At 47.0% G+C, this 24,635-nt stretch overlaps 1 protein-coding gene across 4 annotated transcripts; it reads right to left on the reverse strand.

The window, feature by feature from the left end:
- Nucleotides 1-601: 601 nt before the first annotated feature.
- GGT7 (gamma-glutamyltransferase 7) lies at nt 602-23,734 on the reverse strand. Of its 4 annotated transcripts, none has more exons than XM_029917583.1 (15): nt 23,530-23,734; nt 17,048-17,283; nt 16,556-16,707; nt 14,685-14,802; nt 13,765-13,832; nt 13,479-13,552; nt 12,989-13,185; nt 10,869-10,956; nt 9,242-9,369; nt 8,978-9,066; nt 7,214-7,363; nt 6,979-7,096; nt 6,143-6,280; nt 4,911-5,010; nt 602-1,377 (listed from the first exon to the last, which is right to left on the reverse strand). In XM_029917583.1, exons 1-15 carry the CDS (start codon nt 23,696-23,698, stop codon nt 1,214-1,216), a joined length of 1,989 nt encoding a protein of 662 aa, XP_029773443.1. In that variant the 5' UTR covers nt 23,699-23,734; the 3' UTR covers nt 602-1,213. The 4 variants fall into 4 exon arrangements, with proteins under 4 accessions (XP_029773443.1, XP_029773442.1, XP_029773444.1 ...); XM_029917582.1 differs by having other exon boundaries at nt 602-1,392; XM_029917586.1 differs by having other exon boundaries at nt 1,315-1,377; nt 4,918-5,010.
- Between the last annotated feature and the right edge of the window lie 901 nt (nt 23,735-24,635).

Below are 24,635 nucleotides of genomic sequence, written 5' to 3' on the forward strand. Positions count from 1 at the left end.
GCTCAGTCAGTTGAGATCTAACTTTTGATTTCATCTCAGGTCATATCCCAGGGTCTTGGATCAAGCCCCCATCAGGTTCTGTACTAAGCACGGGCCCTATTTAAGATTCTTTCTTTCTTTTCCTCTGTCTCCTCTCCCACACATTCTCTCTTTCTCTAAAATACAAAATATTAAAATTAAAAGAATCAATTGATCACGATATATAGGTTTATTTCTAGACTTTGAGTTTTATCCCATTGATATGTTCAGCCTCATGTCAGTACCACACTGTTTTGATTCCTGTAACTTTGTAGTATGTTTTTTCCCCACTTAAAAAATAAATATTTATTTATTTTTAAGTAGGCTCTAGGCCCAATATGGAGCTCAAACTCATGACCTGGAGACTAAGAGTCACATGCTCTACCAACTGAGCCAGCCAGGCACCCCTATAGTAAGTTTTTAAATCAGGAAGCTTCATGTCTTAACCAAGATATGAAGGAAATACCCAAAATACCTAATTTAAGAAACAAATAGTAAACAAATTGCTGTGGCTGCTTTTGTACCACTTCACTTTCTCCCACTCCCCAAAATAGCCAAATATAAATCAATCCAGAGCCATGGGTTAAGCAATAGTCTTTCTTTAATTCCCCTTTGCAAATGGAAGCCCCTGAGCTGGTCCCCACCCCCACCCCTACCCACAACCTGGGGCCCCCCAGATGCAAGGCCCCCCCTCAACTTGGTGGGAGGAAGAGAGGAACACTCCCTCCCCAGGATGGTCCACTTAAAAAATCTAGTCACTTAAGAAATGAGGCTGGGGACAGGAGAAGGGAGTTGGAAGACAAGGTCCAGGTCAGGCCAGACTGGAGATGTTGGGGTTGTGAGGACCCTTGAGAAGGGTTTTCAAGCATATCCCTAGCTCAGGGCCAGCATGGCTAAGGGAAAGAAGGCAGACAGTCTGACTCCTCAAGGCCCTGTCTGCCTGGTTGTGGACACTGACACTCATCACCACCACCACCACCACCACTACCACCACCACCAGTACCATCACCACGACCACCATAGGCCTCTGGGTAGAGAATTTTCCAGTTACTCTGGGATAGGGTTTGTTAAGCATCCCCTCTGGCCCATGATCTGGGGCATCCCTGTGGTCCCCCTGAGACCAAACCTGGGAGAAGGAGGAACTCTAGGAACATGCAAAAGGGGGGAGCAGAGACACCCGCCCCACCCTGCTGCTCTACAGGATGGTGGCTCCAGCTGCATCTGGGCTCCGAGGGTCCTTCACACCAATGATGAAGTTGTTGGTTCTCCGGCTGCCATGGACCCAGGATAAGACATCTACCTTCTCCACATGGTGACCCCTGGCTTCCAGGAACTCAATCTCTTCCTCTGTGAACTCACCTGAAAACCATCCCCCAACATATACACATTCAGAGTATTCAGAGCACTGGCTCAGGAGTCCTGTGGTCATACCTGGGTCATGGTCCTGGATGCCCCACTGAGGAGCTGCATGACCTTGGGCAAATTGCTTTACCTCTCTGAGCCTCAGCCTCCTCATGCATAAAATAGGGATTATATGAGAACAACATGTGAAGTTATTGTAGGGATTGAAGGAGATAATACATAGAAAGCACAGAGCTCAGAACCTTGCATATAGTACGAGATCAATAACATACAGTCATTCTTAATATTGCAAAAAGGGCTTTGGACTTTTCATCTCCACCTGCCTAGGCCAAACTGCCATCATTACTTGCCAGGATAGCCAGGATGCAACCATTACTGCATAGTCCAGTGACTGGTCTTTCTGGTTCCAGTCCTGCTTTCATATAGGCAAAAGGAATCCTTTTAAACCATTACTCAGACCACTCACCTCCCCTTCTCAAAACTTCCCACTAGCTTTGATTGCTCTTAGAATAAAACTCAAAGTCCTTACCAAGGTCTCTAAGGCACAACATCACCTGGGACCTTTCTAAACTCCTATTCTCATTTCCTTCTACTCTCTCCCTTGCTTACCTCTGCTTTAGCCTCCTTGCTGTCCCTCAGGTAGGCCAAACGTGCTCCTACCTCAGGACTTTGCACTTGCTGTTCTGTTTCTCTAGAATGTTCTCCTCCTAGATAGTCATGAGACTGGCTTCCTTACTTCATTCCAATCTTCAAGGAGAACTTCCCTGACCACTATCTAAAGAAGCAGCCCCGTCATCTTTACCTTTCTTTATTTTCTTTCCAAGTACTTCCTGCTACCTGTTTGTTTGTTGGTTGGTTTACTGTGTCTCTCTCCAATAGATTATAAGCTATTTAAAGGAAAGGATGTTGTCTTGTTCACTATTGATCCTCAGTACCTAGAACTGGGTGAGGACATAACAAATGTTAAGTATTTACTGGATAAATGAAGAAATCCCTATCCTCTTATATAAGTTCAGGTCCTCACTGTCTCTTGCCTGACCCATTATCTAGTTGCTTCTGTTTCTCCAATTTAAATTCTCCCCGCTTCAATCCATTTCCCCTACATAAAACATATCAGGTCTATCCCACCTCTACTCAAGTGGATGGAATCATGCTTCTTAACATGGACCTCCATGATAAGCCCTGTAACCTTACCTCCTACTGCTCCTCAACAAAGATACAGTCTTCTTATTTCCCCAAATGGGATAATCTAGCGTAGTTCTTTTTTAAGTTCAATGCTATTCAGTATTGTAAAGATACAACACTGAATAGCATTGAATCACTGAGTCAGAAATGTATTTTTATGGGTCCCTTTCAATCCTTTGGATAATAGCAAGGATTAAGTTTTAGTCTGACCGCTAATATTTCTTTTTTTTTTTTTAATTTTTTCAATATTTATTTTTGAGACAGACAGAATGCAAGCGGGGAAGGGGCAGAGAGAGAGGGAGACACAGACTCTGAAGCAGGCTCCAGGTTCTAAGCTGTCAGCACAGAGCCCAACGTGGAGCTCCAATCCATGAACCATGAGATCATGACCTGAGCTGAAGTTGGACACTTAACTGACTGAGCCACTCAGGCTTTCCTGGCCTCTAACATTTCTAATCTCCTTCTTTACACAGAGAGCAGGCCTCAGAGACTTCTGAGGCAATAATATCCACCTAAAACCTAAAAACAGTTGACTTTTTATAGCTACTTATCTTTTATTTGTGACAAATGATGCTATTTCTTCCATTTGTGATTATGAGATTTACCTTTAAAATACACTTACATTGAAAAGGAAGCCCATGTATAGATACACATACGTAAATAACGGCTTAGGTGGTATGCAAATATGGCAAAATTCAAGAAAGTGCTGGATGAATTCTTAAGTTTAGGAAACAACATCTCTAGTCCAGCAGGCCTCCTGGCTGCTGTCTGAGCCATTCTTTCTGGCTTTTGCCCATTTGTCCAGAAGGTTCTTTATCCCCACATGCCAAATTCCTGCTCATACTCCAATGCCCAGTTAGTTGTTACCTCCTCCATAAAGTCTCCCAGAAACCCCAGTGGATGAACTTTCCTTTGGCCAAGTCTAACTCCTCATGTCCTTGTCATAGACCTTGAGCTCCTCAAGGGAGGTAGGATAAACCAAATTCCTCCCCACCCAGATAACTTAGTGTACAGCCTCACATTCAAAAGACACCAGAAGTTAGTAGTTGGGATAGCCTCATTATCATCATCTGGGATCCAGAGTGTCACCAACCAAACCACAGGGTGTGGCTGCTGAGGATTTAGGTCTGTGGCTTCTAATGTGCTTCATGCTAAGAGATAGGCAGTAAAGAATTGAGTCTTTGGTATCAGCCAGGTATCTGTTCTAATCTCAGTTCTGCCACTTACTGCTTCATCTTTGACTACTTTATAACCTCTGTGGGCCTCAGTTTCTTTATCTGTAAAATGGGGATTATAATACTGAGGAGGCAAGGACCATGTCTCATTCAATGATCTATCCTTTTTGGATTTGTATAATACATTGTCTGTGGTAATAAAAACTCCTCAAACCTTCACATACCTTCCCACTTACAAACTTAAGCTGTGTCTGGATGCCTGGGTAGCTCAGTAGATTGAGTGTCCAACTTGACCTCAGGTCATGATCTCATAGCTCATAGGTTCGAGCCCCCCTCCCCTACTCACGCTCTGTCTCTCCGTCTCTCGGTCTCTCTCTCTCTCTCTCCCCCCTTCAAAAATAAACATTAAAAATTTTTTAAACAAAAACCAACAACAACAATAACAAAAAACACAAAATTAAGTGGTGTCTATAATTAAGCCCCAGTCATTCTTAAAGGAAAGTCCATTTTCTCACCATTACCTATAAGGTCCATGATGTGGCCTCTGCCTTCCTCATGTCACTTCCACTCACCCCAGTCTCCTTTCTACTCCTAAAACATGCCGAGCCCATTCCTGCCCTGAATTGCATCTTTCCGTTGGCCTACTAAACCTGCCCCTGTTCTTTGCATGGTGGAGCTCCTTCTTACTCTTCAGATCTTGGGCTTAAATGTCACCCAAAAGAAGCCTTCTTGAGTTATTACATCAGCCCTATATGTCAGCCAACAGAGCATTTATTTTGCTTTCTCATATTTCTTTATTTCTTTTCCTGTCTGCCTGTAAATGCCATATCCTCAGCACCTAGGATAATACCTGGCACACAATAGGTATTCAATGTTCAATTCAAACTACTGAATGAATGGTTTGCAGACTGAACAACTGTGTCTTATTTTGCAAATGAGAAAACAGAGGCTCAGAGTGGAGATATTAATTTTCCAAGGCTGCACAGCCCAGAAATAACAGAACTGGTTCCAATCCCCAGATCTTTCACTGTTCCAAAGGAGTTCATTGGAAGAAACCGACCTTTCACTGGTAGGGAGTTGTGCTAGTATAGGCGGGGGAACCCTTGGGAGGAACCCCCTTCTCCATGCAGCCCTTTGCCCACCCCATGGGGAACTCTGCTCTGCACTCACTGTCCACCTGCAGGAGGTTAGACTGCAGGTCTGGATGCAGACGGCCATGGGCCAGGCTGTCACTCAGGTTCCGGTTCAAGGTCAGGACATTCAGCAAAACCTGTGGGCAGCCAAGAGGTAGAAATCAGGGCTGCCCTAGAGATGGAGATTCAGGACTCCCCAGGTCTCACTCCTGGGCTAGACTTCTTAGTCTTACACTAGGGATATCATCCCAACAGACTCAGAAGAGACACAGGCCTGTGATGGCCATTCCCATTTCAAAGAGGGGGAAACTGAGGGCCAGAAAGGGAAAGTAACTCACTCTGGAGTTTAGAGAGAGCCAAGGAAGAGGCACCACTAGCAGTCAGTCTCTTATAATCGAGCCCAGGGCTCTCTTCTCTTTTCCCTGGCAAGAACAGGGTTAATAACTGGGAATAGTCTAGGGCACAATGTGGGGTACTTTTAGCTTAGTGGTTAGGAGTGTGGGTAGGCTCTCAAACCAAACTGACTGCCCTTTCTTAGTAAACTGGACCTCACTTCTTAACCTCTCTGGGTCTTAAGTTTTCTCATACACAAAGTAGAAATAAGGATGCTTTCCAAAGTTGAGAAGGCTAAAAGAATTAACACATGTAACACCAGTAAGAATTCCATAAATGTTAGCTCTTGTTATTATCTTCATTTTACAGGTGAGGAGACTGAGGTTCAGAGAGATTAAGTGAATTCCTCAAAATCACACAATTAAAAATTGGCAGCACTTGGGCTGGGGCCAGGGCTGTCTGCTTCCAAAGCTCAGGCTAGTTAACTCACCATCTGTCAAAGTATGTGCCTGGCACATATATCAGGTGCTCAAAACATCTATGTAACTGTTGTGAGACACTTTGGACAATTGTAGGCCCTTCATTTCAAAATCAGACCCTAAAGAGGGTTGCTTGTCTATCCAGATGCTGAGTAGAGGCATCATGGGACTTGAGGTTGACAGAACCTAGGCAGCCCAGATGCTATATCATGTTTCATTTCCACTGGCCCATGATTTTCCATGCAACCTGGAAGACAGAGCTTCAGGGCTCCATTTTAGCTAAGTAGCTCAGCACAGCCTATGTTCTTGGTGTCCAGGATGAACTTGTAACAAAGCAGCCTTGCCCTGTGTTTGCTGGACTAGAGATGAGAACAAGACAGAGACACGAGGGGCACCTACAGTCCAGGCTAAAGCTTGGCTGCTAACCACAAAGGGCCTACCATGGAGGAAACCTCACCTGGGTCAGGCCGCTGAGGCCCCGGGCAGCTCCATTGGCCCCCAGTGCGAGGTAGGTCCCACAGAGCCCCTCTGCCGGCCGGACCACAGTGGGCAGCAGGAAAGACAGTGGTCGCTTCCCTGGCTGCACCGAATTCTCCTGTGTCAGAGGACCGAGACCACAGGGAGGTAATGGGTGGGGCAAGTTTTCATGGGAGACTGGTCCCTTCCCAGGCCATAATTCGCTGTCTATGAAATGGGCAAGGTTCCTGGGTAACTAGGGGGGATAGTGGCCCTACTGAGTTGCTATGGAGCTACCATAGGTGGCAAGGGAGGGGACCAAGCCAAGGAAGATGGCCATGAGGAAGAACAGGATAATCTGCACCCTGGTCATCTCTATCTGTTTTCATCCTGCCAGGGCCCCAGCTTGTAGGACTTAAGAGTACTGGCCTCCAACTAGACCATAATTCGTATCTACTTCCTCTTTTGACCAACCAGAGGGCTGAGCCTCATCAGCTCAGCATCACACAATTGTAGACCATTGTGCTGAAAAGTGCCAACGCATCAAATGGGGGCTATATCCTTATTGTACAGATGAAGAAACTGAGGCCAAGAGAGAGGGCAAGACTTTCCCTAGGTCACATGGTGAGACAGGGGCAGAATGGGATGACGTTTCTTCAGGCACATGGGCTCCAAGCCCCAGACTTGGGCTGGGAATGACGTGGACAACACCTTGTTTTAGGTTCCTTTTCTTTATACTAGAAGTTTCTAGAGGAAGTAGGGAGGGAGGGCAGCCAAACAGCTACACCTTCTATCTAGCCTCAAGGTTCCCAGGGGAGGAGGGAAGCAAGGCCCTACCAGGCTGGGAGCAGAGTGGTTAGCAGTCCTGTTGGGCCAGGAGAAGTCTAGCATCTGGCTGTTGAGCAGGATTCCCGAGGGAGTGATGAGGCCACTGCCAAAGGGCCGGTTCAGGGAGCTGGGGGTGGAGGTTGGGGCCAGGTGAGCCCTGAGGCCACCCTCACCCCATCCAGCCCCCAACTCTTCCTGATCCAGACGATCCCCAGTGCCACATTCTGAATCTGAGCTGGCATACCTGACCATGGCCACGATAAAGTCATCAGGGCCCATGATCAGCACCTGAGCAGCCGTGGGAGCCCCGTCTAGCTCATAGACAGGCAGGAGTGGAGCGGGAGCCGCCTGGGAGTCATTGATGTGGCCCCGGAGGTAGGTGGCTTCCACCTTGCTGAAAAGACAAGGGGTAGGAGATTAATACACAGCAGGCTCTCATTATACCCCACCTACTACATTGTGATGCCTCCCCCACTGGACTATTAGGTCTATGAGAGCAGAATCTCTTATTCTGAGCATATGGGAAATATCCAGGAAAGTGTTATTTGACTGACTGAATTTATTTAGGTGTCATTCAGAGTCCCTTCTAGAGTCAACTGTTATTTAGCTGCTTAAATCAAGAGTCTTGACTTCATTAACTCACTTAATCCTCTCTTTAGAAGTAACTGGGGCATAGTGGATGCTTACATAATATTTGTTTTGAATTAACGAACAGAATTCATTTAACCTAATATTTTTAGTTTAGAACTAAAGCTTTATTAAGAGTTTAGTCAGAGGAGGGTTTTATATACAGGGATCTTTAATTACTATTAGAATTTTGCAGAGGAAGGCTTGGCACATAAGCCCTTAACTACTTATTGAATGAAATTACTTGATGAATTTAATATAGGTGTGCGTGTGTATGTGTGTGTGTTAGAGCTAAATTGAAAACAACATGTAATTCTCTAGACTTTTTAAAGTTCGACAGAGGGTATCTTACTCAATAACTGTTGGTTTTGTTATTCTAGTTGATGAGAAAATGAGAAGTTACTAAGGATTACTAAAGATTTTCATTCGGCTTTCAATCATAAGGTTGGTGGCCACACAGGAGAGGTGCAGAGGGCTTTGTTTCAGGTGGATTGGTGAGGAGACAGAGGCTTTGTTTTTAGACTTCACCCTTGTGAAGACTTTTTAGACTTCACCTTGTTTTTACCTGTTGCTCTTTTTGCTTTTTAATTACAAGCTGTTTATTTGGTTTCAGTGTTTCCAACTTAATTCATAGAGTTGTTTGAGTAATAATACAAATTCATGTTAAATATATTTTTTGGTTTCTGATTTTTTCCTTAGCTAGCCTTTTGGTCAGGTATAGTAGCAATTAAATAGTAACCATTCTTACCCACCCCTATTGCCAGTTACTACTACTATTTGTTGAATACTTATTATGTGCCAGACAATGTGCTCAGCGCTTTGCTTGTATGACCTTATTTAGTCCGTACCACAACCTCATAAGTCCTTGGCACCATTACTGTCAGGCCCCCTTGTAGAAACAGACTTACAGAATTTAAATTTTTCCAATCTTATATAGCTAGTGAATGGTGAAGCTGGGGTTTGAACTGAGTAAGTCTGACCAGGGCTCACAGTCTTACAACATTATGCTGCTAATGTGGATATGTTATAATGTATAATGTATGTATAATGTACAATGTAAAAATTCCCATCACCTCCAGTAATTGCTTAGAGACTTTTCATTGTTATTAAGCTTTCTTTTTTCACTCCAAAGGGGGTCCAGATGGGCCCAGATAGGTGACCTGCTAGGGTCAAAAAGTTTTGAGGGCCAACTCATTGTACAGTTGGGGAAACTGAGGTAGATGCAGGGTGAGGGAACCAGTGTCAACACTGTGAGTTGGAGCTGAGCTGAAATTGACTTGGGACTCCAGGTCTTACTGCTCTGCCAGCTGCTTTTCATCTGATCCTTTCCTCACATCCACCACCACTTCTGCAGCCCTGAGAGTCCTGCCCTGGGACCCACCTGAGCATGTCATCCATGCTCTCAGTGATGGTAGAATCGTAGACAGGATCTCCCAGTCTGCTGGCCAGGGCTAACGCAATCTTCAAGGTCTGAAAATATAATAGGGATGTGGAAGAGGCTGCCAGCCTCGTCCTCCCAGGACTCACACTAATGATCCTCATGTGAGAAAACCTGGGGGTGATTTAATCTGGCACCACAGCAGTACCCCATCCCCCCACTCCCAGTGTACCAAGACCCAGGGCAGGGTGGAGGGGTCGGCCTTGCCTCTGCCACCCAGTGAAGAGCCTGCTCCCGGGACACCAGGGTGGTGAGATTGAAGCCTTCGAGGATGTTGAGAGCACTGATGAGGGCAGGCCCTGTATGCGGGGGTGGGGGACTGAGAACCAGGTGGCCTGGAAAAAAAATGGAAATGACCAGATGGCAGGGGAGGGGTCAAAGTATCTCCAAATCCCACCATCACATAGGCTGAGACCATTGCACTGGACTCCTCCTCAGACAGGTAAACTGATGACGGGTAAAGTATTGAGAGGTAAAGGGGCCCACACAAGTTCACATGGCAAGTCAAGGGCAGGGCCAGGACGCCAACTCAGAACGCTGGTCTTCAGTTTATTCTTCTGCACAAGGAAACTAAGGCTCAAGAGAACTGTAGTCTGCCCAGAGGCACACTGCAGGCAGAGCAGGGACAGGTGTCCAGATGTCGAGTCTTGGTCCACCACGGGTCTCCTTTTAACTCCTCCCACAGACCAGTATACTATTCAGGGCCCATCATGGTCCCACCCCTAAGACTTCTTGGGAGCAGCAACCTCCTCTTCCTATTTGAGGCTTCTGTTACTAAATACTTGGACATCAAAGGAATAATGATAATACCTGACATATAACATTAACTGATTAACTAATTTAATCCTCACAAAGGGTAATGTTATCATCCTCATTTTACAGGTGAGGAAACTGAGGCACAGAGAGGCAGCTGGTCCAAGTTTATAGGAGACAAGATCAAGCTACTGACATTGGCAAGAGAACCCAGGCTGGGGAGCGGATAAGCATTCAGCATCCATTCTGATCAGGGCAGCTTCTGACATCACCTCATCGAATCTTCATGGGCACCCCACAAGGTAAGCACTATTATTATCTCTATATTAAGGAGGGAACCACAGCTCACAGTGGGAAGTGACTTGTTCAAGGTGAATGGGACAGTGGGTACTCAAACCCAGGTCTTCATACACCACCACCTCTGGTAGAAGAATCAGGCTAGAAATTGAGGCCTGGAAACCTGAACTCAGAGGTAACCTCTCCTGGGGTTCAAGGTGATCCCAACCTCCTAAAGGGGAGAGACCCTGAGAATCTTCTGAGGGACCCAGGAACCCACCACTTTGGGTTCAGGAAACATGGATTTAATCCATGTCATAGGCTTGGCTTTCTGGGTTCCTCTGATTTTGAGTTTGGCAGGTTAAATTCTATTCTGTCCCTGGGCCTAAGTTTCCTTTTGACACAATGAGGGGACAGGTTTATAATTGTCTTCAAAGCTTTGTGCAATATGAAGCTAGATGGACTCTGATCTTATGAATTCTTAGGAAGTACATAGCAGTGAGAGTGGGGCTGAGGCAACACAGAGTCCAAATCAAGAAAATTTATGGCCAGAATCCCAGCTTCCAGACCTAAGCCTTTGACCAGACCTCCCTCCCCATATCCTAAATACTTAGGGTAACTGACCCCATGACTACTTCAGAAAGTGGGCTGGCTCTGGCTTCCTTCAACAGTTGGCTGGCCAGGCAGCTCACTGCCTCAGTTTCTCTCCTGTAAAATGGGGAGGAATCTCTAGGCCAAAAGGAGGTGGCCATGGACTGGGAGACCTCTCCTGAACAGGGACTCTGAGAGCTGGGAGAGAGGTCACCTCTGTATACGCCACACACAGGATTCTCCACGAGGGCACTGTAGTTGCTGAAGTCCTCCTCAGTTATGACACCCCCTGCATGCTGAGCCTAGAGGGGAGAGAATGACCCCATCACAGCTGTGAGTTGCATACCACAGTATAAGCATGTGGGCTTGGCCTATGGTATATGTTTGAAATCAAAGACAGATCAGATGTTTATAACTTTTGTGCCTTCTGCAATTTCCATCATGGCCCTTAGGGATCTTATTAGCCCCTGGGACCCTACAGAAAAGAAAGTGGAAAAGCACTAACACTGAGCACCTGCTATGTAACAGACATTCTATGAATAACCTCCTTAGATTGACATTCAAGGCCCTTTGTGACATGGCCCCTGTCCAATTCTCCCCTTATGTCCTGCTATTCCCCAGTGATCTCTGTACAGCTACCCAAGTGAAATACAGTTCCTAACTCATGATTCCATGGACTTGCACATACTACCCTCTCTGCCTATATAAAAGGAACATTTTCTGGGACACCTGGATGGCTTTGTCGGTAAAGTCTGAAACTCTTGATCTTGGGGTCCTGAGTTCAAGCCCCACATTGGGTGTAGAGATTACTTTTTAAAAAAGGAATCTTTTCTACTTACAGCAGAATTTGCCTATAAGATATCAAAACTGAATTCTTCATTTCACTACAATTAACTAAAGTCACTCCAAAACCATGAACTCTGGATGATTCTGGTAGGAATGACCCTCGTTGGATGTAACCAAGCACTCTATTGACCAATGAACCAACATACCCATGGGCCTCATTCCATCCTTTCCAGCATGGTAATTTTCATTCCTAAATTAGCATAACCACTAAGAATCCTCTCTTTCTCTCTCTCTCTCTCTATGTACTTTTTAGTACTTGAAACTCCTGCCTTCTAATCCATCCTTGGTTAACTACCCATTGAATTTCTACACATTGAACTAAATACACATCATATGTGTTCCTTTGTTGGTCAAATTTATAAACTCAACTTTGGTGTTTTTTTTTCTTTTAAAGCTCTGATGGTCTTTGTTAGAGTCTCCTTTATCCCCTTCTCAAGTAGATCCAGGTCTGGCTAATCAGAGCATTCCTTTTCCATGCCAGTAACTGGTTTGGGAATAATCATGAGACCTATGACAGGCCAATGAGATACAGCCTGGAGGTTTTTGTTGTAACTTTTGGAATAAGAAATGGTCTTTCTCTGGGATGGTTTGCTGGAAGGATGGCTGGTAAGGAGTAAGTGTGGAGAGGATCTGACAGAGAATGAATTCAAACAGAAGAAGGTAGAGTCATGACAGAAAAAGAGACAGACAGACCAAGGCCTGACAGTATGGATGGAGCTGTGGGCCCAGTAGACCTAAAGCCGGTAGTCTGCTGGCCTTCCCAGTTATGTCCATTTGAGATGGGCATCTATCACATAGCCATGCCTCAGTGCCCAGCACAGGGTATGGCATAGAGCAGGCACTCTGTGATTGTAGAATGAATGACACACTTATTCAATTCCCATAACTGTATGGCAGAGATAGATACATATAATCACTCATACAGATGAGAGAATCACAGAATTGGTGTGTGTATCCTTATATCATTTTCCATTAGGAGTTTTGAACTACTGACAACTACTGTTCTTAGAACCCATTACTGCCTCAGAACTAAGAGTCTCTGAGGTTGGTTGGTAAGCCCTGTGTTAATATCTCCAGTCTGGATAGTCACCAGTGAAGGAGGGGTTTTCCTCAGTCCCTAGAAAACCCAAAAGCAGGGTGAGCTTGCGGGCTCAGGGAAGCTATCCTGGGTCTCCACCAGGCCTGGGAGGGACAGCATGAGACTCTGGTTGGCACCAGCCCTGGGAGGCCTGAGGGCACCTTTTTCAGTCAAGACAGAACAGTTCCATCATCCCAGGGGGTTCTTTGTGCTGCATCTCAGTTAATTGCTCTCACCCCAAATAACCACTAATCTGATTTCTACCACCACAGATTTGTTTTGTTTATTCTACAATCTCAAGTAAATGGAACCCCCAGTAAATATATGTAGAAAGATAGAGAAGGAAGAAAGGGGAAGAATACTCCTGCAGTAGAGTCCTTTAGAGCAAGGGGAGCTCCCCACATGCTCACCTCAGCCACCATCTCCAGTGTAAGGTTGCCTCCTGCGTAGAAGGCGGCGGGGCCAGAGGCGCCCAGCACATCCAGCACTGTGGCCAGGTCAGGCCGACGCAGCAGTGAGCCAGGTTGTGGCGGGTGGCCCAATGGCAGGAATATCTCACGGAAACGCTCAGATGCATTGGGCGGAGGCTGTTCGGCCAGGGCACGGGCTGCAAGCAAAGACAGAATGCTGGGTGGGGGCTGAGATGCACCATAGGTGAGGTGGCTGACTGGCTGGCCCTAAGAGCTCTGGCTCCCCGCAGGGGACCGTTATAGGGAAGGTGGGGGGTGTACATGGTCTCTTCCCAGATCCCCTCATTTGAGACTGCATCCCTGTGAGGGAGCCAGAGGAGCAAACTGGAAGAAGAGAGGTGCTTTTTAGCTTGGGCCCCAAATCTCAGAGGTTCCCTCTCCCCTTCCCATCAACCTCATGCCTTTCCCCCCACCCACAGGCCCCACTGACCTAGATCATGGGTCACGTTGAAGCCATCTTGGGCCACAGCTGCTGCGAAGGCCAGGACTTGGGACCATGGCAGCCTGGGGGGGCCGGAGAGCAGGGGTGGAGGAAGTCCTTGGGGGAGGAGGAGGGGTCCTAGGGGAAAGGGGGTTCCTGGGAAGGAGACTCCTGGCAAGGGAAGGGGATATTAGGAGGGGGAGTTGGGAAGGAAAGAATCCAAGGAAGGTAGGAGAAGGCCACCCAAGGAGAGATGCAGGCAGGGGCCCCTGGTTCCCAGAGGGAGGGTCTTTACCTGCCATAGAGCTGGTGAGCTTCATGTAGCCCCTTCACCATTCCAGGGACCCCCACCAAGAGCCCAGGCTGGTTGAGGCGGGCAGGCGAGGGAGAGAGGAGACCAGGTCACTGGAAGCAGGGGGCTGGGCTGAACTCCGCAGAGCCCCAAGCCAGGGATGGGGGCTGGCACAGGGGAAAGACACAGGCCAAGTATCCCAGAGGAGGGACAAGCTCTCCCCGGCAGGCATCCCTCCCATTTCCCTGACTTACTATCAGCAAATGCAGAAAGGCTTCCTTTATCTATCATAGTTAGGGAGATTTATAAATTAAGAAAACCCTAAGACATAACCAATTTATATAGAAACCTGTCTACATTAGATGTCTATATTAGGATATATCTACTCCTGCCTTTTAAAATAATGGACAAGAGACTTTCATTTAACCTTTTTGTTATCACACCACCATTACTCAGCTGTGATAACTCAAGCATGTATTTGGCTTTTGTCACTGTACCAAATAACTATTGTTCCAAATTTTTCTATTTCCTCCTTTGCTCTCAGCGGATAGTGGGTTTGCCTTTAGCAGTTCTTTAATCTTCCAATGGGTCATGGGCTGGGAAAGTTATAGCCAACAAGTTAGAATGGGAGTAGGAGTTATAGTGCAGGAACTTTGCGATGTCTCAGGCTGCTCAGGTTTCCAGATAGGCGAAGTTGCCAGAGAAGTAAGGTGTTGCTGTATTGCCTGTTATCAACCATCCACATCTTTTGGTTCATTACTTTATTTTGGGAGCTGCCTCTCTTTCTCATAGCCTTAAGAGCATCCTGCTTAACTCTTTTCCTCATCTCCACTGTAATAACTTAGCAAAGTAACGTTTGGGTTAGCAAAAGGGCAGTGAAGGGGGCCCCCTCCCCCACTCTCTCTTCTCACCAGCATCCCCACCTTGGTTTCCCAGGATCTCTGCAGGGCCTCTTCCCTGAGGGCCCCTGGTGCAGACTCCCGGAAATCAATTAGGTGGCTCTCATTTCGTCGAATGTCATGTACCAGCATCACGCCGCCACTAGTAGAGGCACAGAAGGGGGAGGTTGATAAGATGCTACCCCTCTAAACAATTAACCTGCCACCCTTCAACACCCAATGGTGATGGCTGTAGGCTAAATCTGTCATCTGGAGTCAGATGTCTGAGCCCTCTCCCCAGCAGGGATTCAGAGACTCAGCCTCTGTTAAAAAGGTGGGGAGTGAAATCAAGGGGTTTGGGGACCCAGAGACCATGGACCTCTTCTAGTCTGTTACTGGAGACTTTAATCCCTGATTAGGGAAAACCCAGAGACTGGAAGAGCAAGATGTTCTACCCCCTGCCCCCACCTCAGACCATAGCTGGACCCCTGCCAGCTTCCTGCACCTGCCTCCATGGTATGCCTCAGCTCCCTCTCTGGGACTGAATTATGTAAGGGCACTCTGTATACAACCAAAAGGGGAATTTCTTTGGTAGGGCCTGCACGGCTGGTCTTGCAGGAGCCAAGATATGGACTTTGTCAGCTTGTCCTCTTTCTGTGACTTGTTTCCATCTGAGATGGAAGCTGCATCTGAGATGGTTGGCCTGCAGCCAAGTAACATAATAAAGAAACCAGAACAGATAAACAATAGGGAGTGGTAGGAATTATGGCCGAGTAGACGTACAAGCCCCATCATGCTATTTAGCTCCAGATCATTGTAGCCATGTGGGAATGTGGGCCCTGTGTTATCAGGGCTCCTGATTGTTCAAGAGATGTTGGAAATCTGGATTTTTATGAAAATTCTCAACTTTTTAACAAAAGCCAACAAATTTAAAAAACTTAAGTGTGGAAGGTGCTTGGGTAGCTTAGTCAGTTGAGTGTCTGACCCTTGATTTTGACTCAGGTCATGATCTCTCAGTTTTTGGGTTCCAGCCCCATGTCAGCCTCTGTGCCTGCATGGGATTCTCTCTCTCCTTCTCACTGGCCCCTCCCACCCCAAAATAAATAAATAAACATTAAAAAAAAAGAAAATTTAAGTGTGAAACCAAACTAGTCTGTGTGCTGGTATGGCCCATCGGCGGCCAGTTTGTAATCTGTTTTAAGAATTCTTAGCCTGGGCTCTCTGCCCCTCCCCTATTCATGCTCTGTCTCTTTTTGTCTCTCAAAAATAAATAAATGTAAAACCAAACAAACAAACAAACAAAAAGAATTCTTAGCCTGGGATCACTTAGGTGGCTCAAGTAGTTAAGCTTCAGATTCTTAATTTCTGGTCAGATCATGACTTCACAGTTTGTAGGTTCAAGCCCCATATCGATTTGCCCTGACAGAGGGGGAGCTAGCTTGTGATTGATTCTCTCCCTCTCTCTCTGTCCCTCCCTGCTCTCTCTCTCTCTCTCTCTCTCTCTCTCTCTCAAAATAAATAAATAAACTTCAAGAGTTCTCAGCCTGGGGTATATTTTTGGAAGATAGAGAGGGTCCATAGCTTTCATCATGCTCACAGGGATTTGTTTTAAGGATTTGTAAACCCCAAAATTAAAGTATCCCTGTGTTAATTAGTGACAGTGTACCCCCACTAGTGCATCCTGTAGTTTACAAAAGCCTTTTTCCAATTAAAACAAAACAAAACCCTTCTGAAAATACCTCCTCTGACTCCATGTAAAAAGAAGGGGGTAAAATTGGATGTAGAAAGGCAAAATGCAAGGAGTTGGGACCCAGCTGCCCCTCTAAAGAAACCCAAAACCCCCTCAGTGAGGCCTACAGACCAGGACACAGAAGGAGACCTGGGGACCCCAACCTCCACAGCTGGGAGCTCCTTACCCGCCCAGGCCAGAACTGTGTGGAGCCACGATCCCCAAACACAGGGCTGCTGCCACAGCGGCATCCACGGAAGATCCCTGTTTACTGAGCACTTCGATGCCCAGCGATGTGCAATGGGCAGCATCAGTCACCACCGCACCCTGGTGAAAGATCTAGGAAGGGAAAGGGGTCTAGGTGGGAGCAGTATGAGATCCCTGCCCCCTTAAAGCACCTCCACCAATCCCAGAACCTCCTCAGTGGCTGAGGGTGGGAGGCCTGCCTTCTTGTCCCCTGTGACTCTTCCCATTATTGCCTCTAGTGCCTCTCACCTGATCAGGTGCCTTCCGGGCTGTCCTCCTCATACCTTGGGTTCTTCCCTTTGGGAACTTCCTCTCCCATGTCACTGTCCTCTCCCCTTTCCATTTGCTGGCCTCCTCCTTCACTCAGCCATTCAACAATCCCCACTCCCTCCTCTTCGGTTTCCTCCCCCTGCCCCTCCCCCAAACCCCTCACCTGAGGGTCCCCGAAGTAAATCTGCATGACAAGCGCCACAGTGACACCCGTGGCGAAAGTGAGGCAGGCCGTGACGATGACTGTGAGCCCATCCTGGCGGCAGGTGCACTCGGCCGCTGCCGCAGAGAACGGGTCCTTGCGTGTCTCCCGCAGCGGCGACCCGTCCTGGCTGCCCATCTCCGACGACGTGGAAGGCAGCCGCTGCAGCCGCGCCGACTTCAAGAAGGAATCCGGGTCTGCGGGGCGGCAGTCGGGTGTCTCGGCACCTCTTACCTGGCCCTGCCCGCCCTCCAGGCGGAGCTATTCCGCGTGCCCTTCTCCCCACCCCTGTCAAGCAAACCCCACTAAACGGCACTGTTTACCCTTCAGCGTCTCCCCAATACACCCCTGAATGGGGAATCGGTAGTCCTGGCTGGAAAGACAGAGGTCCCCAGCTAGGCAACCGGAGGCTGTATGCCTGACCCCTAGGCGAAACTGCTTGAGACCCGAGACCCACCCAGAGACCCCGGACAGGGACCCAGGACCCAGGACCCAGTGCAAAGAATACTTCCTGGAGTGCAAGAGGTTTGTGTCCTCCCTGGAAACCAGATCCTGCCCCAGCTGGGGCCAGCCTTCTGTGCAAGGAGGTAGCTACATAAACTGAATGGACAGGCAGGCCTTGGCTTCCAACCTTGCTTGGCTTAACCATTCACTCATTCAACAAATATGGAGGGCCTGTGATGGGTCTGGTCCTCTGCTATAGGGGAAAGGAATAGACAGTTTCTGCCCTCATGGAGTTTGCAGACCAGTGGAAGAAAAGAAAATAAACAAGTAAACAAAAGAATATATCATCACAACTTGTGGCAAGTGCTATGAAGGATGAAATTATAGAGAATAATGGTGTGTGTTCCGAGTTGCTTAGCTGGGGAAATCAGGCAAGGCTTCTCAGTGGAGGTGACTTTTAAGATGAGAACTAAGAAATAAGAAGGCGCTAGCCATCATATGTAGAACAAGGGGTGAGTGTGTAGTGTTCCAGAGAAAAGGAACAGCAGGCCACAAAGGCCCTAAGGTAGGAATAAGCTTGGTACAGTAGAAAAAAAATAATCAAGGCCTGAGTGGCTCTGATGCAGTGAGCAAGGGGAAAGAGTGATATGGTGGAGGCTAGGCAGGTGCACTGGGTCTTGTGGGCTTGGATGTAATCCTAAGAACCACAGGAGGCCATTGCAGAGTTTTAAGCAAGAACCTGGAGCCATCTGTTTTGTGTTTTAAAAAGATTCCTCTGGCTGCTATCTGGAGAATGAATCTGAGGACAGTAAGAGCAGAGCAAGCTACTACTTGCTGGCTGACTATAAGCGAGTCACTTCAAACCACAAGCCTCATTTTCCTGATCCTAATAATGGAGCTAATCCCTAACTGGCCAAAATGGGTATAAGGATTCCATGGGATAATGATTCTACAAGGCACCCACTAGTTATTTCTATTCCTTTTCCACCTTGGCCAGGGCTGAGGCCCTCTTCCATCCCACGGTTTCCTCATCTGGGTTATGTTAGCCTTGAAACCAGTTCTCTAAATGGCCTAAAAGTCCTGGGTGTTTGTGAACAGTAAAGAAATGACCTGGTACCTTGACTTTAATACCCTTGCTGTATGTGCAATGTATTTTGAAAAGTTCATTCATTCAATAAATATTTTTTGAGCACCTCCTACTGTGACTAGGAGGATAACCCCTTTAAAAGTCTGTGGGATAATATCGAAAATTGAGTGTTATATTTTCCTGTTTAAAATATTATCATGGTTCATCAGTGCCAACATGATGAAAATCCAAGCTCCCTGACCTGGCATTCAAGGCCCTTCAAAATCCACACTTCCCTCTTCTGTGTAAAAAAGAAACCACATACATACATAGATAATTAGAAAAAATTTATGGTGGTTACTTTTGGAGAAAGATACTAAAATTAGGAATGAGATGGGGTGGGAGAATTTCTTGTTTGAAATTTTTATTACATATATTTCTTTTTTAAAATCGATACATATAAATAATTTTTTAAAAATTAATTTTTTAAGTAATCTCCACACCCAACATGGGACTCATACTCACAACCCCGAGATCAAAAGTCACATGCTCCATTGACTGAGCCAGCTAGGCCCCCCTAAATCAATACATATATTTTTATTGTTATCTTATTTTTGTTTTTTAATTAAATTTTTTTTCTTTTAAGGCTTATTTTTATTTATGTTGAGAGAGTCATAGAGAGCAAGCAGGGGAGGGGCAGAGAGAAAAGGAGAAAAAGAATCCCAAGCAGGGTCTGTGCTGTCAGTGTAGAGCCTGAAAATTTTTTTCTTTTAGAGAGAGAGAAGGAGCGTGCACACACATGAGCAGAGGAGAGGGACAGAGGGAGAGTGAGAGAGATAAGCAGGCTCCATGCTCAGCAAGAAACCCAATGTGGAGCTGGATCCCAAGACCCTGGGATCATGACCTGAGCCGAAATCAAGAGTCCAATGCTCAACTAACTGAGCCACCCAGGTGCCCCCATATATTTTTTAATAAAAAGAAAAAATTGTGGGCAGATAGGAATAGAGAGGAGAGCTTTTACTTTTCTTCACTAACTTTTTTTTTTTTTTTTTACCACAAACATGTAATTTGTTTTGTACTTTTTATTTAAAAAAAGAAACTTGTCTTCTGGAAGCCTCCCTCAGCTGATCATGCTTGCCTCTACTCCACGGCACTAGCACCACACAGTCTTTAAATAAAACTGGAATTCATTCAGCAATAAGATGTTAAATACCTACTGTGGGCACAGAACTCTCCCTGGTCCTTTGAGGTTTCAAAAGAAGTGCAGGAAATGGTTTTGAACTTATATTTATTGATGTTGACTATATTCCAAGCACTTATATACATTCCCTCACTAAAACATTCCCATAACTTTATGAGATAGGCCTGCTCTATTTGGCAGATATAGAAACTTGGGACTGGAAAAGATGACACTGACCACTTAAGGTCATAAAATGAATAAATGGCAGAAGCAGGAGTAACTCAAAACCTCCTTTCCATTGCTCCACAAGGCAGGAGCCATTTTCACACTCAAAAGCCAACCTTAAAAGCTAATTCTAGTTGATACTTGTCCTTTAAGTGTTTTCTCCAATCAGCTATGAGGGACCGGGAGGTGAAGGTGATACGGTTTCATTAGAGTTGGATCTATGCAAGACTTTTTATTCCACCAATCATTAAGTTATTCATTTATTCAACAAAAATATTTACTGAATATCCTACTGTGTAAACACTAGGGCAATAAAGCCATTGATTTTACTGATATGTAAGAGCAACAGCAGGACACTGGGAAAAGGTTAGTTTGGAATCAGAAGACGCAAGTCTTTTGGGAGGAAGATGATGAGATTAATTTTGGTGATTCTCAATTTGTGGGACATTAGCAGTTGTCTGGAGGCAACTGGCCTAGTAGACATCTGATTTTTATCTGCTTATATGCCATTTCCATTCAATTTTCTTTTAGAAAATACCATCTCCCCTCTCTCCTTCCTCATTTTCTCATTCCTGATCAGAGTGAGTATATGACCTAGGCCTAGCCCATCAGAATAGGTACCTCTGTACAGTAACTGTTTCAGGGACAGGCATGTGACCAGCTCCAGCTCAATGAAACTAAAACTTCATTCTATTGCTGGAACCATTGGGAAAGAGGAATTTCTGCCTAGATTGCTAAGATAGTAAGGAGTATCTGTTGCTGCTGGGGACATGTTGCCCCACAATATTAAAGGCTGTCTGAAGATGAAGCTGATGAAAAGGAAGGCAAAGAAAAAGATGAAAGCCAATTCCTTTTTAGGTGCCTTGATCCAGCTGTGCCTGATATCCCATATCCCTGAAATTTTCAGTTATGCTACCAAATAAAATTCTCTTTTAAGATTAGCTCTGTTTTAGCTGAGTATATGACAAAAGAATCCTGAACAGAGTTGACTTGGCAAGTCTAGAGCTCAGGAAAGAGATCTTGGCTAGAAACTGAGGTCATCCCTAGCTTGCTTATTCCTTAAGGGAAGAATCATTAAAGATTTTTGAACCAAGGAATGACATGACCAGAAGATCAGGGTAATGGGTGGATTGCGGTTGGGGAGGCAAGAGGGAGGAAGAGGCAGATAGTAGCCAGAAGTCTCTGGGTAATACAAGTAAGACAAGATGGTGGCTTAGTCTACAGTATGGTAGCAGGATGATGAGATGGAATCTGCAAGATACTTAGGAGGACAGAGAGCATCTGATCACCATTTGGAAGTAAGAGGAAGGAAGGAAATCATGGGTAGCTTCTGGGCTTCTACCTTGGAGACTGGATGAGTGGCAGTGTCACTAACTGAAAATAACATTGGGGGAAGGGCAGGTATGGGGAAGAGATGATAAATTCAACATAGATAATGCTGAAAGTGAAGCACTTTTGGAACATCTAGAGGCAGATGCCTGTGACAGAGAGGAACACATGGGCCTGGAGCTCAGGAGAGAGTCAAGAATTTCCCCAATTTTTGAGTGGTCACCATTTAGCTCTATTTTCTACAGGATCAGTTGTAGGGTACCTGGCACTTGGTTCTGGGGAATGGCAGGCTAGAGGCTAGCTGGGCACAACCAAGATCCTGGATAAGAGGATGCCAGTAAGTGGCACTACCAGGTTAAGAACATAGGAGATCATGTTAGCCAACAGGCTAGTCCAGCTGGCCAAAAAAGCCTTGGGGCATAGAAGTAGTGCTTTGAAACATAACATTGAAATGACCACATAGGTGTGATGGTAAGAGTCCTTGGAACTTTAGTGTACAAGTGTGACATAAGGTGCAGATTCCCAGAAACTCATGTAACAAAGGTCTCTGTTGGAGTTTTGTATAGCTGAGGGCAGAATCTATATTAACTCCCCAACGTACTCCCTCCCCGGCTGAGATCTCTCTCATTCATTTATTCATTCAACAATTTTTATTGAGTGCTTAGCACTGTGCTGGATGGTAGAGAAAGGATGGTGAACAAAACAGTCACAATCCCTTCCTCATAGGGCTTACAAACATGGAGTAATCATATGACTGCTCAAATAATCACAGGTTTGATAAATGCCAAGACATTTATAGGGAGCCAAAAGAAAACATGTCAGGGGTTTTCCAATCTCTGGGTTAAAAGAGATAGGCATTCCCAGTTGATTTAGAAGAGGAAACAAAGGCCCAGGTCAGGGTAGGGCTACCCATTGTCATACTGAGTCAAGGCAGTGCAGGGATCAGAAGTGACACTCTTGACTCCTGAATAAAGGACATGGTTTCAAGCTTCAATCCACTAGGACACATCTTCCCAGAACTCTCCCTGTTACTTCCGGATACCAGGGTTACTCCTTCTGGAAAAGAAGTTTTGATCTGCAGCTTGGACATTTGATGTTCATAAGCCTCCCCCGCCTTCCTTACTCCTCCCTCCAGGTAGGGTACAGTCTGGTTAGGTTGGCAGGGGCTGCGAGTAAAAGCCAGACGACTGGGAACTCGTGGAGCAGGAGAGTTTGGAGCTGTCAGGCTGGGAATAGCTACAGAAGGGCCGGGCTGGAGAAGGCTGGGTCAGGGAAGCAGGATCTGCCAGGCTGGTAAGGGCAAGGGCTCAAGTGCAGGCACCAGGAGGAAGAGAGAGTTAAGCAAAAGGATGCTCTAATGCCAGGAAGTGACGTTGAAGGAAAGAAGGATGGGGGATGGAGGATGAAGAATGGAGAGGAACATAGAGCTGGGCCACATGGATAGGAGGGAGAGCCCTAGGGAAGAAATGCTCAGAGACCTCTTGGCCCTCAGGTCTCCCCCTCCCTTCTCTGGTCCCTGGCAGTACCTGCAGAGCGCCAAGAACACAGTAAAATTCTGGAGCCTGCTTCCTAGGGGGCAGGGTACCTTACTACCATCCTGGCCTGATCCATGGCTCCGGGAGGGGTGAGATAATCTATAGGGCAGAGAAGGCACTCTGGTCTCCAAGGACTCTGAGAGGTCATGCAGTCCATCCCCCTGTCTCCCAATACGTAGCTCTCACAAACAGCCGGGAATCATACCCTCTTTACCCCTCCCGGGGCATGAAGAGATTCTCAGCTTCTCCCTAAGGTCTCTCCTTCCCACAATCCTTGGCTGGGAAGTTCTTCTCAAGATCTAGCCTCTACCGATCCTGCTGCAGTCTGTTGTCTGTGACTAAAGAATGGCCTCTTCTGGGTAATCACAGCTGTTTCTCAACATCCGCCCTCCAAGATTCCTTCCTTATTAGTTGGTTCTTCCCAAGAGGTAACCCAGTCCCTGCTACTGCAGTCCCTAGCATCATTCTTCCTTGTCGCATCCTAACCCTCCAAAGCAGAAATGCATCTCGAACCTCACTAGATAATTAACAGAAACAAGGAGAACGGAGAGGTCCAGGAGGAAGGGGATGAATTAGGGAGATGGAGACTGGAGGTGATGCTCCGCGCAGATGAAGGAGGACCGGGGACGTCCCAGGGGGCAGGGACCGGGCCAGCGGGCCTCACCGGTATCGGGGTCTCCCAGGAAGGCGTCCTCGTCCTTGCGGCCCCTTAGAGGGGCCGCGGGCGCCGGCTCATCCTCCGGCAGCCTCGGGAAGCTGGTGATGCTCATGTAGTCCACGGGCGAGTAAGCGCCCAGGGCGCTCTCCTGACTGGCCTCGTTCTCCGCCGCCATCCTCTCCCGCGCCCCCCAGCAGCGCAGCGCCTGCCGGAAGTGGTGCGGCGGGGGCGAGGGGGGCGGGGGAGGGCGGGGCCTGAGCTCTAGGGCAGCCAGGAGGGGGCGCCTCACCACAACCCCCGCGGACACCGGGGTCCGACTGCACACCCCTCCTCCACCTAGCTCTGTCCGGCTGCAGTCGACCCGCCGGTGGGCAGTGTGGGTGTGGATGGAGAGCCTAGAGGGTGGATCCTGAAGAGCGCCTGGGGGATGCAATGGGAGAAGCGCGCTGCAGGCGCTACCAGAGTGGTTTGGGACACCTTATGCAGCCCAGGGGCCAAACCCTTCCTCCTTTCAGTTTCAGCTAGAATCCTTCTCAGACCCCAGACTCTCTCCTCAGCCCACAGACCCTTCCACTGACCGCAAACCTGGCCTCGGAGACCAGATCCCTCTTTGGACTCCTAGAACCTTCTCTGATCTCAGACTCCTTCTCCGAACCCAGACCCCTCTTTCAAGAGACTCCGCCTTCACACGAACCTGCAATCCCACTCCGTGCTTCACCCTCAGACTGCTTCTTCACTTTGAGACACCTTCTAGGATGTCTCTCCTGGGACATCAGATCTCTCCCCTGACACCCAACATTTCTCAGATTCCTCTTTGAATCAACCCCTTCTGGGACCACTGACCTACTGCATAGCACAGCAAGTCCAAACTTGAGTGTGAGCTGGGATGTTTAAAAGCAGATCCCCAGATTCCACTCTAGAGATCATGATTATAGGCTGGGGTGGGGTCTCTGGAATCTAAATATTTACCATCCTTTTAAGAATTTTTGATGTGGTTCCGGAAAGGACACTTGGAAAGAGAAATAATGGTGGTGGTGGTATGGCAGGAGTGGGGTGAAGTTGAGGGGGAGAGATAAATGGGAGAGGATTGGGTCTCTGTAGTCTAATTGTCT

The sequence above is a fragment of the Suricata suricatta genome, chromosome 12, assembly GCF_006229205.1.
Source record: "Suricata suricatta isolate VVHF042 chromosome 12, meerkat_22Aug2017_6uvM2_HiC, whole genome shotgun sequence".
NCBI lineage: Eukaryota > Metazoa > Chordata > Mammalia > Carnivora > Herpestidae > Suricata > Suricata suricatta.

Coding starts and splice junctions, on each gene's coding strand:
- GGT7 (XM_029917582.1), bottom strand. CDS start 23,698: ATGGCGGCGGAGAACGAGGCCAGTCAGGAGAGCGCCCTGGGCGCTTAC. Junction 16,708..17,047: donor TTTACTTCGGGGACCCTCAG/GTGAGGGGTTTG, acceptor TTCCCTTCCTAG/ATCTTTCACCAGGGTGCGGT. Junction 7,097..7,213: donor TTTATCGTGGCCATGGTCAG/GTATGCCAGCTC, acceptor CTCCACCCCCAG/CTCCCTGAACCGGCCCTTTG.